General features: G+C 46.8%; 1 protein-coding gene across 4 annotated transcripts in view; it reads right to left on the bottom strand.

Annotated features, from left to right (window-relative positions):
* The window catches only part of lrba (LPS-responsive vesicle trafficking, beach and anchor containing), a 194,282-nt gene that overhangs the window by 8,511 nt on the left and 172,355 nt on the right, over nt 1-13,416 (bottom strand). The window contains exons 50-54 of one of the 4 annotated variants that reach the window (XM_035530261.2): nt 13,229-13,294; nt 11,164-11,319; nt 10,213-10,380; nt 6,477-6,578; nt 4,727-4,923 (exon numbers count right to left, since the gene is read on the bottom strand). In XM_035530261.2, the coding sequence (XP_035386154.2) occupies nt 4,727-4,923; nt 6,477-6,578; nt 10,213-10,380; nt 11,164-11,319; nt 13,229-13,294 (689 nt within the window). The remainder of the gene's footprint in view (nt 1-4,726; nt 4,924-6,476; nt 6,579-10,212; nt 10,381-11,163; nt 11,320-13,228; nt 13,295-13,416) is intronic. The other 3 variants (XM_035530262.2, XM_035530264.2, XM_035530263.2) reach the window with 3 other exon arrangements.

Genomic DNA, 13,416 nt, shown 5'->3' with positions numbered 1-13,416 from the left:
ATACTCTCTAATCCATGTTGCACATGTGTTGGACATACAACTTGCTACATCTTAAGAGGAACCCAGAAGATTCAGTGGGCTTTGATGTTGCCCGATCATAAATCCCTGCTATACAGCACGCAGGCTGCAGCGCTGATGATGATGATGATGATGATGATTAGTAAGTGCTTCTCGCCTTGAGGAGGAAGGGCAGTGTGGAGGGTGATGGATGTGCTAGGCTGAGACCTGGGCTGCCATTGTGTCTGTGTGTACTCTCAAAGAGGGAACCCCCTGGCCCAGCCAATCAGAACGCTTTGAGCTGGACTCTCTTGGCTGTGGTGGATTCCAGGGGAGGTCAGTGGTGGCCTACCCTCTCATCTGCTCTTCCTCCGATCAGTGTGCTGTGCTACACTTTTAAGAGTCCCCCAGGAAACAAAGATAAAATACTACAGCAAACGTACATGAGCCCTCTTATTCACTAGACCAAACCCACTGAAACTCTCACATCACTCATGCTTATTTGCTGCGCAATCCATAATATATATCAAATGCTCTCTACACACACTACACATGGCGCACTATAGAGTACTAGACAGTATTCACTATATGCTATATATACTACTACAGTCTAAATGTTTTTCGGGCCTGTCAAACTGTCCACATTTTGATACGTTTCAAACGCAATCAAATGGATTCAACTAATTTTTATTCTCTTCCATTAACACACAAAACGCAGTATGTTATGACGAAGCAAAACGTTTTGTAGATGTATTAAGAATAAAAGACTGAGATATTGCATTTACACACGTTTTCAGACCCTTTGTTACGACACTCATAGTTGAATTCCCTGGAGTGTGTCTACGACTGCTCTGGAGTCCAGCTGTATTTAATCGAATTGTTTGGACATAACTAGGCAAGGCACACGCACGTCTACATGAAACCTTACCGTTAATGGTGAGAACGAACGCAAAGACAGGCCTATGTTGACGCACAGATATGACACAAAAAAAACAAGTGCAGTAGTGGAAGAACACGTGTCCAGGAGCACCGTAGCCTCCACCATCCCCAACATTCCCAAACGGAAGCAGCTTGGAACCACCGGCAGCTTTCTTAAACGTGGCCGCTTGACAGACTTAGTAATTGGAGATGAAAGGGCTCAGTCAGTCAGGTAACCAGGAACCCCATGGTCACTATGAATGAGATCCAGAGTTCTCTGATGGAGATGGGAGAACCTTCCAGAAAGACAGCATTCCTCAGAGCACTTCAGAGCCAACTCAGAGTTTGCCAAACGACACCTGAACAACTGCCAGAGCATGAGAAGCAAGATCTTCCGGTCTGATGAAATGAAGACTGAACTATTTGGCCACCGTTCCCAGCAGTGTGTGTGTGAAGGAAGCCAGGCACTGAGCATCACGTCATTATTACCATCCCTATAGTCCCAAACAGCAGTGTGCAGAGGGAATGTTTTTCTGCGACACACACTGGGAGACTAGTCGGGATGGAGGGAAATATGGATGCATGAGAATGTAAATCATCCTGTATGAAAACCTTTTCCAAAGTGCCCAAGATTTCAGGCTGAGGCAAAGGTTTAGATTTCTCCAAGACCACGACCCACAGCATATGGGTCCTAAAGCGGCCCAGCCAAGTCGATAGAGCATCTCTGGAGAGAATGTACCCAAGCTCCAGATCCAGAAAATACATAAGGTCTATCTTAAACAATGATAAGTGAAAAACTATAAGTGCTAGAGTTTGTTAAACAACAATTCTTCAATAAATATTATTATAAGAACTGCAAATATTTACAATTAGTTTAATTACATTCAATACAAAGTGAAGTTTATGAAATTGCTTAAGAACTGAAGAATTCTTGCTCATTAAAAGTATAAAAAGAAACATTTATTCAATACTCTAAACCTTTGCTTATCCAAATACAAACTATGCAAAACCTAAAATTCTTATAGACAATTAAAGAATAATGGTTAGGTCTGGCATTGTGACCAAGTCATAGAGGTGAGCTGACTCAGCCACTCATCATCTAACACACACACACACACACACACACGCGCGCATGCTCCCCAAACTGCACTCCACAACAGCAAGTTATAATCACACAAACACTAGTTTGCCAAATCACCAGCCGTGATGCTTCACATTACAGAAAGAATGTGAGTGTGTGTATGATCTGTTGATTTGTTTATTTCTGTGTGATGTGTATTTAATTGGGGCCTGGATGACATTGTGGGAAGCCCCAAAGCACTTCATTTCAGTCAGATATATGGAGGTGGTTAAACTTAGCCATGTGACAGAGTGCTTCATCACCCACATCTCCTTCTGCTCCATCTGCTCCCCAGCGTTAATGAACTCCACTAAAGACTTCTAATTACCATTAATCACTGCACGGGCTCATGCATACCACCATGACTCTATGTATGTATCTATCTGTTTAGATTAAAAACAGGAGCTAATTCCAACAACAATCTGTCAATCACAGAAGCGGTTAGGGCTTTAATTTCGAGCCTTTTTTAAGGTTGACGGTATCGTATGTCATAACTCAAGATGTCTCTTTCTTTCGTCAACTTTTAAACTAAAAAGGCCAAGTAATAGAGTGAGTGAAAGTCCCCACGGAGCAGTTCAGAAAAAAAAAACCTCTTGGAGATGGGGGTGGGGGTGGGGGTGGGGGTGGGGGTGGGGTATAGGGGTCGGCTCAGGCCCAGTTGGGGTTTTGCTGAGTGTATAAATCTCATCTCTCCTTCAAAAACACCAGCATGGCTGCCGCAACTCGCATATCAGACATACGGTGAGTTTCTAACACTAAACAGCGCCGTTGCCCCTGGTGACAGCAGACACTATACAGACTCTTTCATCCTGATCTGTCTGTTTTGAGCTAAGCTCTGTCTGACCACAGGATTTACAGACACTTTAATGCAATCAATCCTGTATGTGTGGAGAGCTCAGAAAATATCTGCTAAAAATGTTACTGTTGGTGACACAAACTCCCTCTCTTCCTCTCTCGCACGCGCGCACACACACGCGCACACGCACACGCACACGCACGCGCGCACACGCACGCACACACACACGCACACACACACACACACGCACACGCACGCACGCACACGCACGGACACACACACACACACAGACCTTAGATCAGCTTTCCATTTCTAGAATGACTAAGTCAGCTTCCCCTACAGTGCAGCAAGGTGCCAAACTCTACTATGAGAAAAAATTACACCTGAACATATTGTGTGTGTGTGAATGAATACAGCTCGGTGTAGCTCCCTGCATAATCTACTTGAAGCACTATGCAATGAAAGTCAAAGTACAATGGCTGTAGCGTATTTAAACTGTCAGAACAACAAACAAACAAACTATAACACTTTTTTGCAGTGCTCCCATGAACATCTGGAGCTAAACTCCACCTGAAAACGCTAAAGCTGACAATGATGAATCAAAGCTGGGAAAGCCAGTAGTCATTATGCAAATGAGCTCAGGCGAACAGATCCCCAGCGCTCTAAAGGAGCGGACGCTTCAGAGCAGGAAGCATTCCCCAGTTAGTCTGAACCCAAAACAAATAGAAGCAGGACGCATGGAGGAAGCTAATCAGGACTCCAGTGGCACGGTGAACACGCCCCACCCCTACTGCTGCCCTTTCTAAATGGAAAACAGGTGTGGCTTACTCTGTGTGTGTGTGTGTGTGTGTGTGTGTGTGTGTGTGTGTGTGTGTGTGTGTGTGTGTGCGTAGATGTGAGTGTGTGTGTGTGTGTGTGTGTAGATGTGTGTGTGTGTGTGTGTGTGAGAGTGTGTGTGTGTGCGTAGATGTGTGTGTGTGTGTGTGTGTGTGTGTGTGGACTCTGTGGATTTTCCCAGGCCTACAGGAAAGGGAAAGCGAGAGAGAGAAGAGCTGGTAGATTTCTTGGAGCACGGCCCACTGGTGACTAATGTGGCCTCTCACACAGAATGACTTCTCTTAGATATTCTCTCACACACACACACACACACACACACACGCACGCACGCACGCACGCACGCACGCGCGCGCGCGCGCACTCTACCTCGCCCTTAGGGAACTTTTAAAGTCTCTCACTCTCACTCTTTCTCTGGCATGTTGTAACACTGGAGATCAAAAGAGCAACTATCTCAGAGACAGACAGAAAGAACAGAGAGGTAGAGGGGGAGATATATATTTATATACATGAGAGAGAGACGCCGAGAGAGAGAGAGAGAGGGGGCAGACGGACTCCAGAAAATTGCAGCGTGCCCAGAGACTGTGCCAGACACGGAAAAAGCCCACGCAGGCACACGCAGGCAGGCACACGCAGGCAGGCACACGTAGGCAGCAGCCATCTGCAGGAGGCACTACAGCACGGCTGGTCCCCAACTCGCCTGCTTGTTTACAAACACACACAGACTTGGCACAAGTCCAAGCGACTGGCCTCTGTGTTTTTGACGACAGAACAGGTAGTGGAGGAAACGGATTAAATTTGGGCAGAAAGCTTCACCATGCAGATATGTTATTATTTTGGGAATGTTTGTTTCTATGTGCGTGTGACTCGTACCCTGGTGCATTTTGTTTTCTCAGAATATGAATATGTTAGAATTCATCTTAGAATATGTTCTCTTTTTTGCATGCCTGTGTGTGTGTGTGTGTGTGTTTTGCAGGGGGCACTTTGTATACTGATATTATGAATTTGTTTTTTTATGGCTCGTGTTTGTGTGTGTGTGTGTGTGTGTGGTTGTCTCATACCCTGATGCTGTCGTCCACCTCCATGTGTCCCAGCAGTTTGCCGTTGACGCTGTATGTGCAGAAGTGGCCCCTGTCATAGTAGATGACGCAGTGGCCCTCTGTGGAAGCCAGCAGCAGCCGTGGACACACACAATCCTCAGGGCCCTCCAGAGTCCGCAACAGGTCCCCATTCATAGAGTGGATGAGGCATGGCCCCTCTGAGAGTACACACACACACACACACACACACACACACACACACACACACACACACATTAACTGATCTATTTTAACATTGGTGTTCTTTTACAGTGAAATGGTGTAAAATGTTCAGCTCTGTTCAGTATGGATAAGAGTTCCAGTCTGGCCTTTAGGTAACAACTCAACATTCTCTCTGTGTGTGGGTGCATGTGTTTGTGTAAGTATATGTCAATGAGTGCGTGTGTGTGTATGCGTCTGTGTGTGTGTGTGTATGCATCTGTGTGTGTGTGTGTGTGTATGCGTCTGTGTGTGTGTGTGTGTATGCGTCTGTGTGTGTGTGTATGCGTCTGTGTGTGTGTGTGTCTGTGTGTGTGCGTCTGTGTGTGTGTGTGTGTGTGTGTGTATGCGTCTGTGTGTGTGTGTGTGTGTGTGTATGCGTCTGTGTGTATGCGTCTGTGTGTATGCGTCTGTGTGTGTGTGTGTGCGTCTGTGTGTGTGTGTGTATGCGTCTGTGTGTGTGTGTATGCATCTGTGTGTGTGTGTGTGTGTATGCGTGTGTGTGTATGCGTCTGTGTGTATGCGTCTGTGTGTGTGTGTATGCGTCTGTGTGTGTGTATGCGTCTGTGTGTGTGTGTGTGTGTGTGTGCGTGTGTGTATGCATCTGTGTGTGTGTGTGTGTGTGTGTATGCGTCTGTGTGTGTGTGTGTGTATGCGTCTGTGTGTGTGTGTGTGTGTGTGTGTATATGCGTCTGTGTGTGTGTGTGTGTGTGTGTGTGTGTATGCGTCTGTGTGTGTGTGTGTGTATACGCGTCTGTGTGTGTGTGTGTGTGTGTGTGTGTGTATATGCGTCTGTGTGTGTGTGTGTATGCGTGTGTGTGTGTGTATGCGTCTGTGTGTGTGTGTGTGTGTGTGTGTATGCGTCTGTGTGTGTGTGTGTGTGTGTGTATGCGTCTGTGTGTGTGTGTGTGTGTGTATATGCGTCTGTGTGTGTGTGTCTGTGTGTGTATATGCGTCTGTGTGTGTGCGTGTGTGTGTGTGTGTGTGTGTGCGTCTGTGTGTGTGTGCGTCTGTGTGTGTGTGTGTGTGTGTGTGTGTATGCGTCTGTGTGTGTGTGTGTGTGTGTATGCGTCTGTGTGTGTGTGTGTGTGTATATGCGTCTGTGTGTGTGTGTCTGTGTGTGTGTGTGTATGCGTGTGTGTGTGTGTGTGTGTATGCGTGTGTGTGTGTGTGTGTGTATGCGTGTGTGTGTGTGTGTGTGTGTGTGTGTATGCGTCTGTGTGTGTGTGTGTGTGTCTGTGTGTGTATGCGTGTGTGTGTGTGTGTGTGTGTGTGTGTGTGTATGCGTCTGTGTGTGTGTGTGTGTGTGTGTGTGTGTGTCTGTCTGTGTGTGTGTGTGTGTGTGTGTGTGTGTGTGTGTATGCGTCTGTGTGTGTGTGTGTCTGTGTGTGTCTGTGTGTGTGTGTCTGTGTGTGTGTGTGTGTGTGTCTGTGTGTGTGTGTGTGTGTGTGTGTGTGTGTATGCGTCTGTGTGTGTGTGTGTGTGTGTGTGTGTGTGTGCGCACACCCCTTACCTTTGCAGCCACTGATGACTAGTCCGAGCTCTGCACACACACTTGCACATGTCACTTCACAGTCATGGCCCGTGAGAATTGCACGAGGAGTCACAAATTCTGCTGAATAAACAATGATACACAGTTACAGAACATCGGGGTCTACCACGGCACAGTGCAGGTTTTTTTGTTGACTACTAGAGAGCAGATAACACACAGCCCATCGCAAGAATCCGTTACTCTCCTTTTCTGTGGTGTAGGATTCCGTACACCACTTCACCAGTTTGTCCACCAAGTCTCACAGGAATCTCCTCCATACTGTTATGATCCTGGCCCTCCCTTCCTGTTAGTGTTACTTAAATGCACCTAAAGACCAGCAGATAGGCTTTGTATAATGACAGTAAAATTAAGATAAAGTGAAGCATCGTCTCAGTGTCAACGTGAGTAAGCCTCCCTCGTGTTCACGTTTCAGAAGTTTTAATGGGAAAATTAGACTGGACAGATTTAGGACACAAAAGAAGAAATAAACTTTGTGGCTATTTAGCACGGTGTGTGTGTGTGTGTGTGTGTGTGCATGCCACAAAACAACTGGCTGAACTTCCTAACAAGATATTTTAATCTCTTTTAATGTCTCTTTCTGTCTCAGACACACACACAGACACGAAAGAGAGCCAGATGTTGGTTTGTGAAGGAACAGTCCTGTGAGGGGTGTGAGTTTTACTTGTTGTAGAGTAGCTGTCAGAGATAAGAGTGTATCTGTTTCTGCTAGAAGCTCTCAACATGACCTCTACCGCCTCCACCAGAACACGTGCGGAAGAGTCGGTTCACTGGGAGTCAGTGTCAAAACATGCACATTACAGTTACTTCATTTCATTTCTTTCATAGAAAGCACATGCATGAAAACACACACTCAAACACACACACAAAAATCACATTCTCCCTTTCTCTCTCTTTCTGTTACACACACACACACAGAGTCTGTGGTGGTGGTTTGGATAGGAGTGAAAATATTCAGAAAGAGTGATAACACTCTTTCTCCCTATTATGCACACACAGAGAAAAGGGGTGAGTTATCAAAGTGTGAGTGAGACAATGTTTAACAGACATGCACAGGCCCACGTGGTGTAACCAGCACTTCACCGAGCAGCTCTAAATGTGCCTCGCAGGTGAGCGCTGGTGTTGTCTGCAACACAGCTGCTGGGCTGCAGCTGCAGAGGATTGTACGTCCAGGCAGGGCACGGCAGACGGGAGAGTTCAGGTGAGGTCTGCACCTGTGCAGGTGAGTCAGTGCAGCGGGTCGGCTGGACCCCGGCGGAAACCTTAAAGGTAGAGGGGACGGATCGGGGCGCAGACCAGGAGGAGGTCCTGCTGAGCCCACCAGTGGACTCTCCCTCGTTCCTTCTCTTGTTTAACATGCCACCCTGAAATCGTCTGATGTCTGGGGGCTTAACCGGATGAAGGGAGGTGCTCCCCTGACGAAATCCGTGAAGAGCCAGTGAGGTAGAGGACACTTAGGAGAGTATGTGAGTGGTCAGGACCCTGTGTGAAACCCTAATGGTTTGGCACAGGATATTACATCATATCCTGTATATAATTACATTTTTCAGACTGGGCAAGCACAAGCATATGTGTGTGCACATGCACACACGAACGAGTGAGAAAGAGAGAGAGAGAGAGAGAGAGAGAGCAAGAGTGTAACAGTAAGAATATATACGTCTTATTTTAAATGTATAGTTTTCATTAAGGTTTGTAAAGGGCTCAGGTTTGAGTTATGCTCTACACCAGTTGGGATCCCAGGCTGCTGTTGGTCTGGACCCTGGACAGATCAATAAATCTGGTACAGTGGTGCATAGCTTAACCTAGCAGCCATTCCCCACCATGTGGTTCCTGTTAAGATGACATCTGACTACAATGTAATCCCTTCATACAGTATGCGCCATATATCTCACTACACACACAGTGGACAGAACGGACAATCACAGAACCCTTTACCTGCACACAAGGAAGGAAAGAGGGAGAAAAAGAAAGCGTATACTATTATGACGATATAAATTTAGAAATTGACACGTTTGTATATTGTACATTATGTATACTGTATGCTATGACGATATAAATTTAGAAATTACCACCTTTCTGTATCACTTTGCAAGACCAACAACTGGGAACTGTTGGCAACTTGCAAAAACACAAAATACAGCACAAAAGATCAACCATCCCCTTAAAATCTGACTTGTATTCAAAGTGCTATTTCTTCACTTCACTCTAGATGGCAGTGTGGTCTATGAAATCTTTTCAGCGGTGGGGGTGGGGTTCTGTGCAGAGTCCCCTACCTACAACTGATCTCAGGTCAGTTTTACCAGTGGGACCGTGGGACGTCTGAGCTGCTGGCTAAGCCGGCACAAAGGCTAATTCCAGCTCGGGAGCAAAGAAAAGCAAAGCACCAAATAAACAAAGCCATGAGTGTGCAGGGGCAGAGTGCACACCCGCCAAACCACCTGCACACTCCGTGAACGCAACTCTAGTCCATACTGTTAAATTCTGACTGCAGCATTAAACATGTGGCATATTTGATTTTTGAATGTTTTTTTCCTCTCTTTATCGTACTGTTCCGTTGCCGATCCCGTTCAGTGTAACTGCTGCGAATGGTCCAGTGTGAACAATAAATAACGTGGAAGTGTGAAGTTAGATGGTGCAGAGGGCTGTGAGGTTCCACTGTTAGCCCCAACACCCACCCACCCTACAGCCCCTCCACCCACCCTACAGCCCCTCCACCCACCCTACAGCACTTCATTAACTAAACCACAATTAGTCCTGAATTTCACTCCATCTGGAAGGCAAAATAAGTTGGCCAAATTACGTGTGCGCGCGCGCATGCGTGCGTGTGTGTGTGTGTGTGTGTGTGTGTGTGTGGCAGGAAGTAGGCTATGTCATTTCTCAGTGTTAGTGGGAGTTCTTTCTTGTTCTCTCAGACAGATGCTGATGACCCCTGCAGATCTGGATTTATGACTTCTGCTGTCAGTTTCATGTCTACACTCCTCTCTCTCTTCACACACACATCTTAAACATTCTTTTTCTCTTTCACACACACTTTGAACATTCTCTCCTTCTCTTTCTCACACACACACACACACACACACACACACACACCTTGCATGTTCTTTGACCCATTCTATTTCAGTTCACCCCCTTTCTGCATTACAGTACTGGATGTGAAACCCAATCTGACAGTCCACTGTGGTCAGACGAAACGGCACAGCTCTTTGGAGAGTAACCTGTAAATCACTGAGCTCACAAAGTACTTATGTGTTTAAATCCTGGAGGTCCAGCCGTGCCACTGTGGGGTCACCTCCTCATTACTTTAACATCCTTACTGAAGATGCAGAACACTTTCTATTTTACTTTAAGGAGCGCAAACGAAAGACAGCAATTCACACACACACACACACACACACGCACACCTTTACACACGTGTACACACACAGTCTGACAAATGTATTCAAGATGGACAGTTGCTTTGATTAAGTTATGAAGCATTTCCTTGGTCTCAGGATCTCACACACACACGCACACTCACACGCGCACACACACACTCACACACTCACACACGCACACACACACACTCACGCACGCACTCACGCACGCACGCACGCACGCACGCACACACACACGCACACACACACGCACACACACACGCACACACACACGCACACACACACGCACACACACACGCACACACACACGCACACACAAAGCTTACTCGGTGTACCATTGCCGATGCTGCAGTGCTTGCCGCTCCAGTGCCAGAGCAGTAGGGTGGCGTCTCTGGATCCAGACAGCATGTAGCAGTCTCCGCCGATGTACGACTCAGAGCGCGCCAGACACGTCACCACATCCCGGTGGCCAAACACAATCTGCGTCAGCTTACCTACAAAGGTCACACACACACACAGACATACGCATGCACATAAAGATAATGTTCAAAATTGAATAAATACTATTTTCACTATAATAGTATTACAGTTACTACTTACTATTTGAGTAAAATTAACTATGTTTTTCCGGTTTTATTCAAAGGTCAACAATTGTGGGACTACAGGCTATTGTAATACATCTTCATAGCTCAATAATGTGTTTCTGTCATCTGCTGTTATCTATATTCAAACATTAAGACATTTCTTCACACACACACACGCGCGCGCACACACACACACACACACACTCCTGCTTATACACTCCAGATTTGTTTAAATGCTCCCTGATTTGCACTACACTCTAAATATTTGGTTTTGGTGCATGCTTACACATGCACAAGAATTCCAACGCATGCAGGTGTGTATGTTGATTGATTTCGAACTCCAGAGCTATTCAAATGTCAAAGTTTGTTTGTGTGTGTGTGTGCGCGTGCGTGCGTGTGTGAGCGTACGTGTGTGAGTGTGTGCGTGCGCGAGTGTGCGTGCGTGCGTGTGTGTGTGTGTGTGTGTGTGAGTCTAGCCTGACCTGCAGTCACCTGTGCATATGTTCAGTGAAACACCAAACCTAATCTCCACCTCTTCCTCTCTCACTTTCTGAGCATTAGGGACTTGTCCAAGCTGGGGGGGGGGGGTTGTTGGGGAGGGTGCGTTTGTGTGTGGGTGTGGAGTCATCACACAGCTTCATTTGAGAACTTTGACCCCTGCATGTTTCCTTGCAGCGGGGTTGCCGTGGTTACCTGTGTCAGTGGAGTAGATGCGGAAGCTCTTGTCCCAGAAGCCAGCGAGGAGAAGGAAGCGGTTATCAGCCGTGAGGACGAAGCACTGAGACGAGACCTGGATACTCTGATCCAACAGATCTGTAATCTGCCTGCGATGAGTCCCCACGTTACTCACTACAGAGAGAGGGGGTTGAGGAGAGAGAGGAAGGGCAATTACATTTTTAATAAAGAAAAAGGATCAACTTGATTTCTGTAAGTTCCTAAAGTGAAGCTCTTAAAAAGTGTACTCGAGAAAAAGACAACACACACCATCCTGCACTACTCACACTCACATCAAACACCATCCTGCACTACTGATTATACACTCACAACAAACACTGTCCTGCACTACTCACTATATACTCATGACACACACCGTCCTGCACTACTCACTCACATCAAACACTGTCCTGCACTACTGATTATACACTCACGACACACACCGCCCTGTGCTACTCACTATACATACCAGACACAATGTCCTGCACTACTCACTATACACTCACGACACACACCGTCCTGCACTACTCACATTCACAACAAACACTGTCCTGCACTACTCACTATACACTCACGACACACACCGTCCTGCACTACTCACACTCACATCAAACACCGTCCTGCACTACTCACTATACACACCGCCCTGTGCTACTCACTATACATACAAGACACAACGTCCTGCACTACTCACTATACACTCACGACACACACCGTCCTGCACTACTCACACTCACAACAAACACTGTCCTGCACTACTCACACTCACAACAAACACTGTCCTGCACTACTCACTATACACTCACAACACACACCGCCCTGCACTACTCACACTCACATCAAACACCATCCTGCACTACTGATTATACACTCACAACAAACACCGTCCTGCACTATTCACATCAAACACCGTCCTGCACTACTCACTATACACTCACGACACACACCGTCCTGCACTACTCACTATACACTCATGACACACACCGCCCTGTGCTACTCACTATACACTCGAGACACAACGTCCTGCACTACTCACTATACACTCACGACACACACCGTCTTGCACTACTCACACTCACGACACACACCGTCCTGCACTACTCACACTCACATCAAACACCGTCCTGCACTACTGATTATACATTCACGACACACACCGTCCTGCACTACTCACACTCACACCGTCCTGCACTACTCACTCACAACAAACACTGTCCTGCACTACTCCCTATACACTCATGACACACACCGTCCTGCACTACTCACACTCACAACAAACACTGTCCTGCACTACTCACTATACACTCACGACACACACTGCCCTGCACTACTCACACTCACATCAAACACCGTCTTGCACTACTGATTATACACTCACAACAAACACCGTCCTGCACTACTCACATCAAACACCGTCCTGCACTACTCACTATATACTCACAACACACACCGTCCTGCACTACTCACACTCACATCGAACACTGTCCTGCACTACTCACTATACACTCACGACACACACCGCCCTGTGCTACTCACTATACACACAAGACACAACGTCCTGCACTACTCACTATACACACTTACGACACACACTGTCCTGCACTACTTACTATACACAGTCACGACACACACCATCCTGCGCCACTCACTATACACACTCACAACAAACACTGTCCTGCACTACTCACTATACACACTCCCTCCCCTAACTCAGCTCACACTGCAGTAGAGGCCATATTGTGCTGACATCCTCAATCACACGCCTTCAATCAGACATCATTACACTATTCATATTCATTTAGGTTGACAACCGGGGGGGGAGTGTGTACGTGCATACATGTGTGCATGTGTGTGTGTGTTGAGCGTGTATGTGTGAGAGAGATTTACAGGCAAAGCTACAGCTCATTGCTTTCCAATTTGCATGTAAATGTTGAGTGGAGGCTCAATGGGTGACAAACAGCTCTCATCTCATTGCCAGGCCCGCCCACACTCAACACCACAGCAAATCACATATCACCACGCGCATGACTGATAAGCCACGGACCTATCAGAGGATCAATCTCCACTGGTAACTGGTATTGCTGCTCCGGTGCCGATGAGCTCTGGTGACCTGACAGAGACAGAGACACGGGGTAGAAAAGGGGAGAGGTTATGAGAGAGAGAGAGAGAGAGAGAGAGGGAGAGGGAGAAAGAGAGAGAAAGAAATGCAACAACATAAACATGGTGAAAAAT

Source organism: Electrophorus electricus, chromosome 5 (assembly GCF_041902795.1).
Source record: "Electrophorus electricus isolate QZ-2024a chromosome 5, ASM4190279v1, whole genome shotgun sequence".
NCBI classification, from domain to species: Eukaryota; Metazoa; Chordata; class Actinopteri; order Gymnotiformes; family Gymnotidae; genus Electrophorus; species Electrophorus electricus.
Note: the sequence above shows the minus strand (reverse complement) of the source record. Positions and strands in the feature narration are given on the sequence as shown.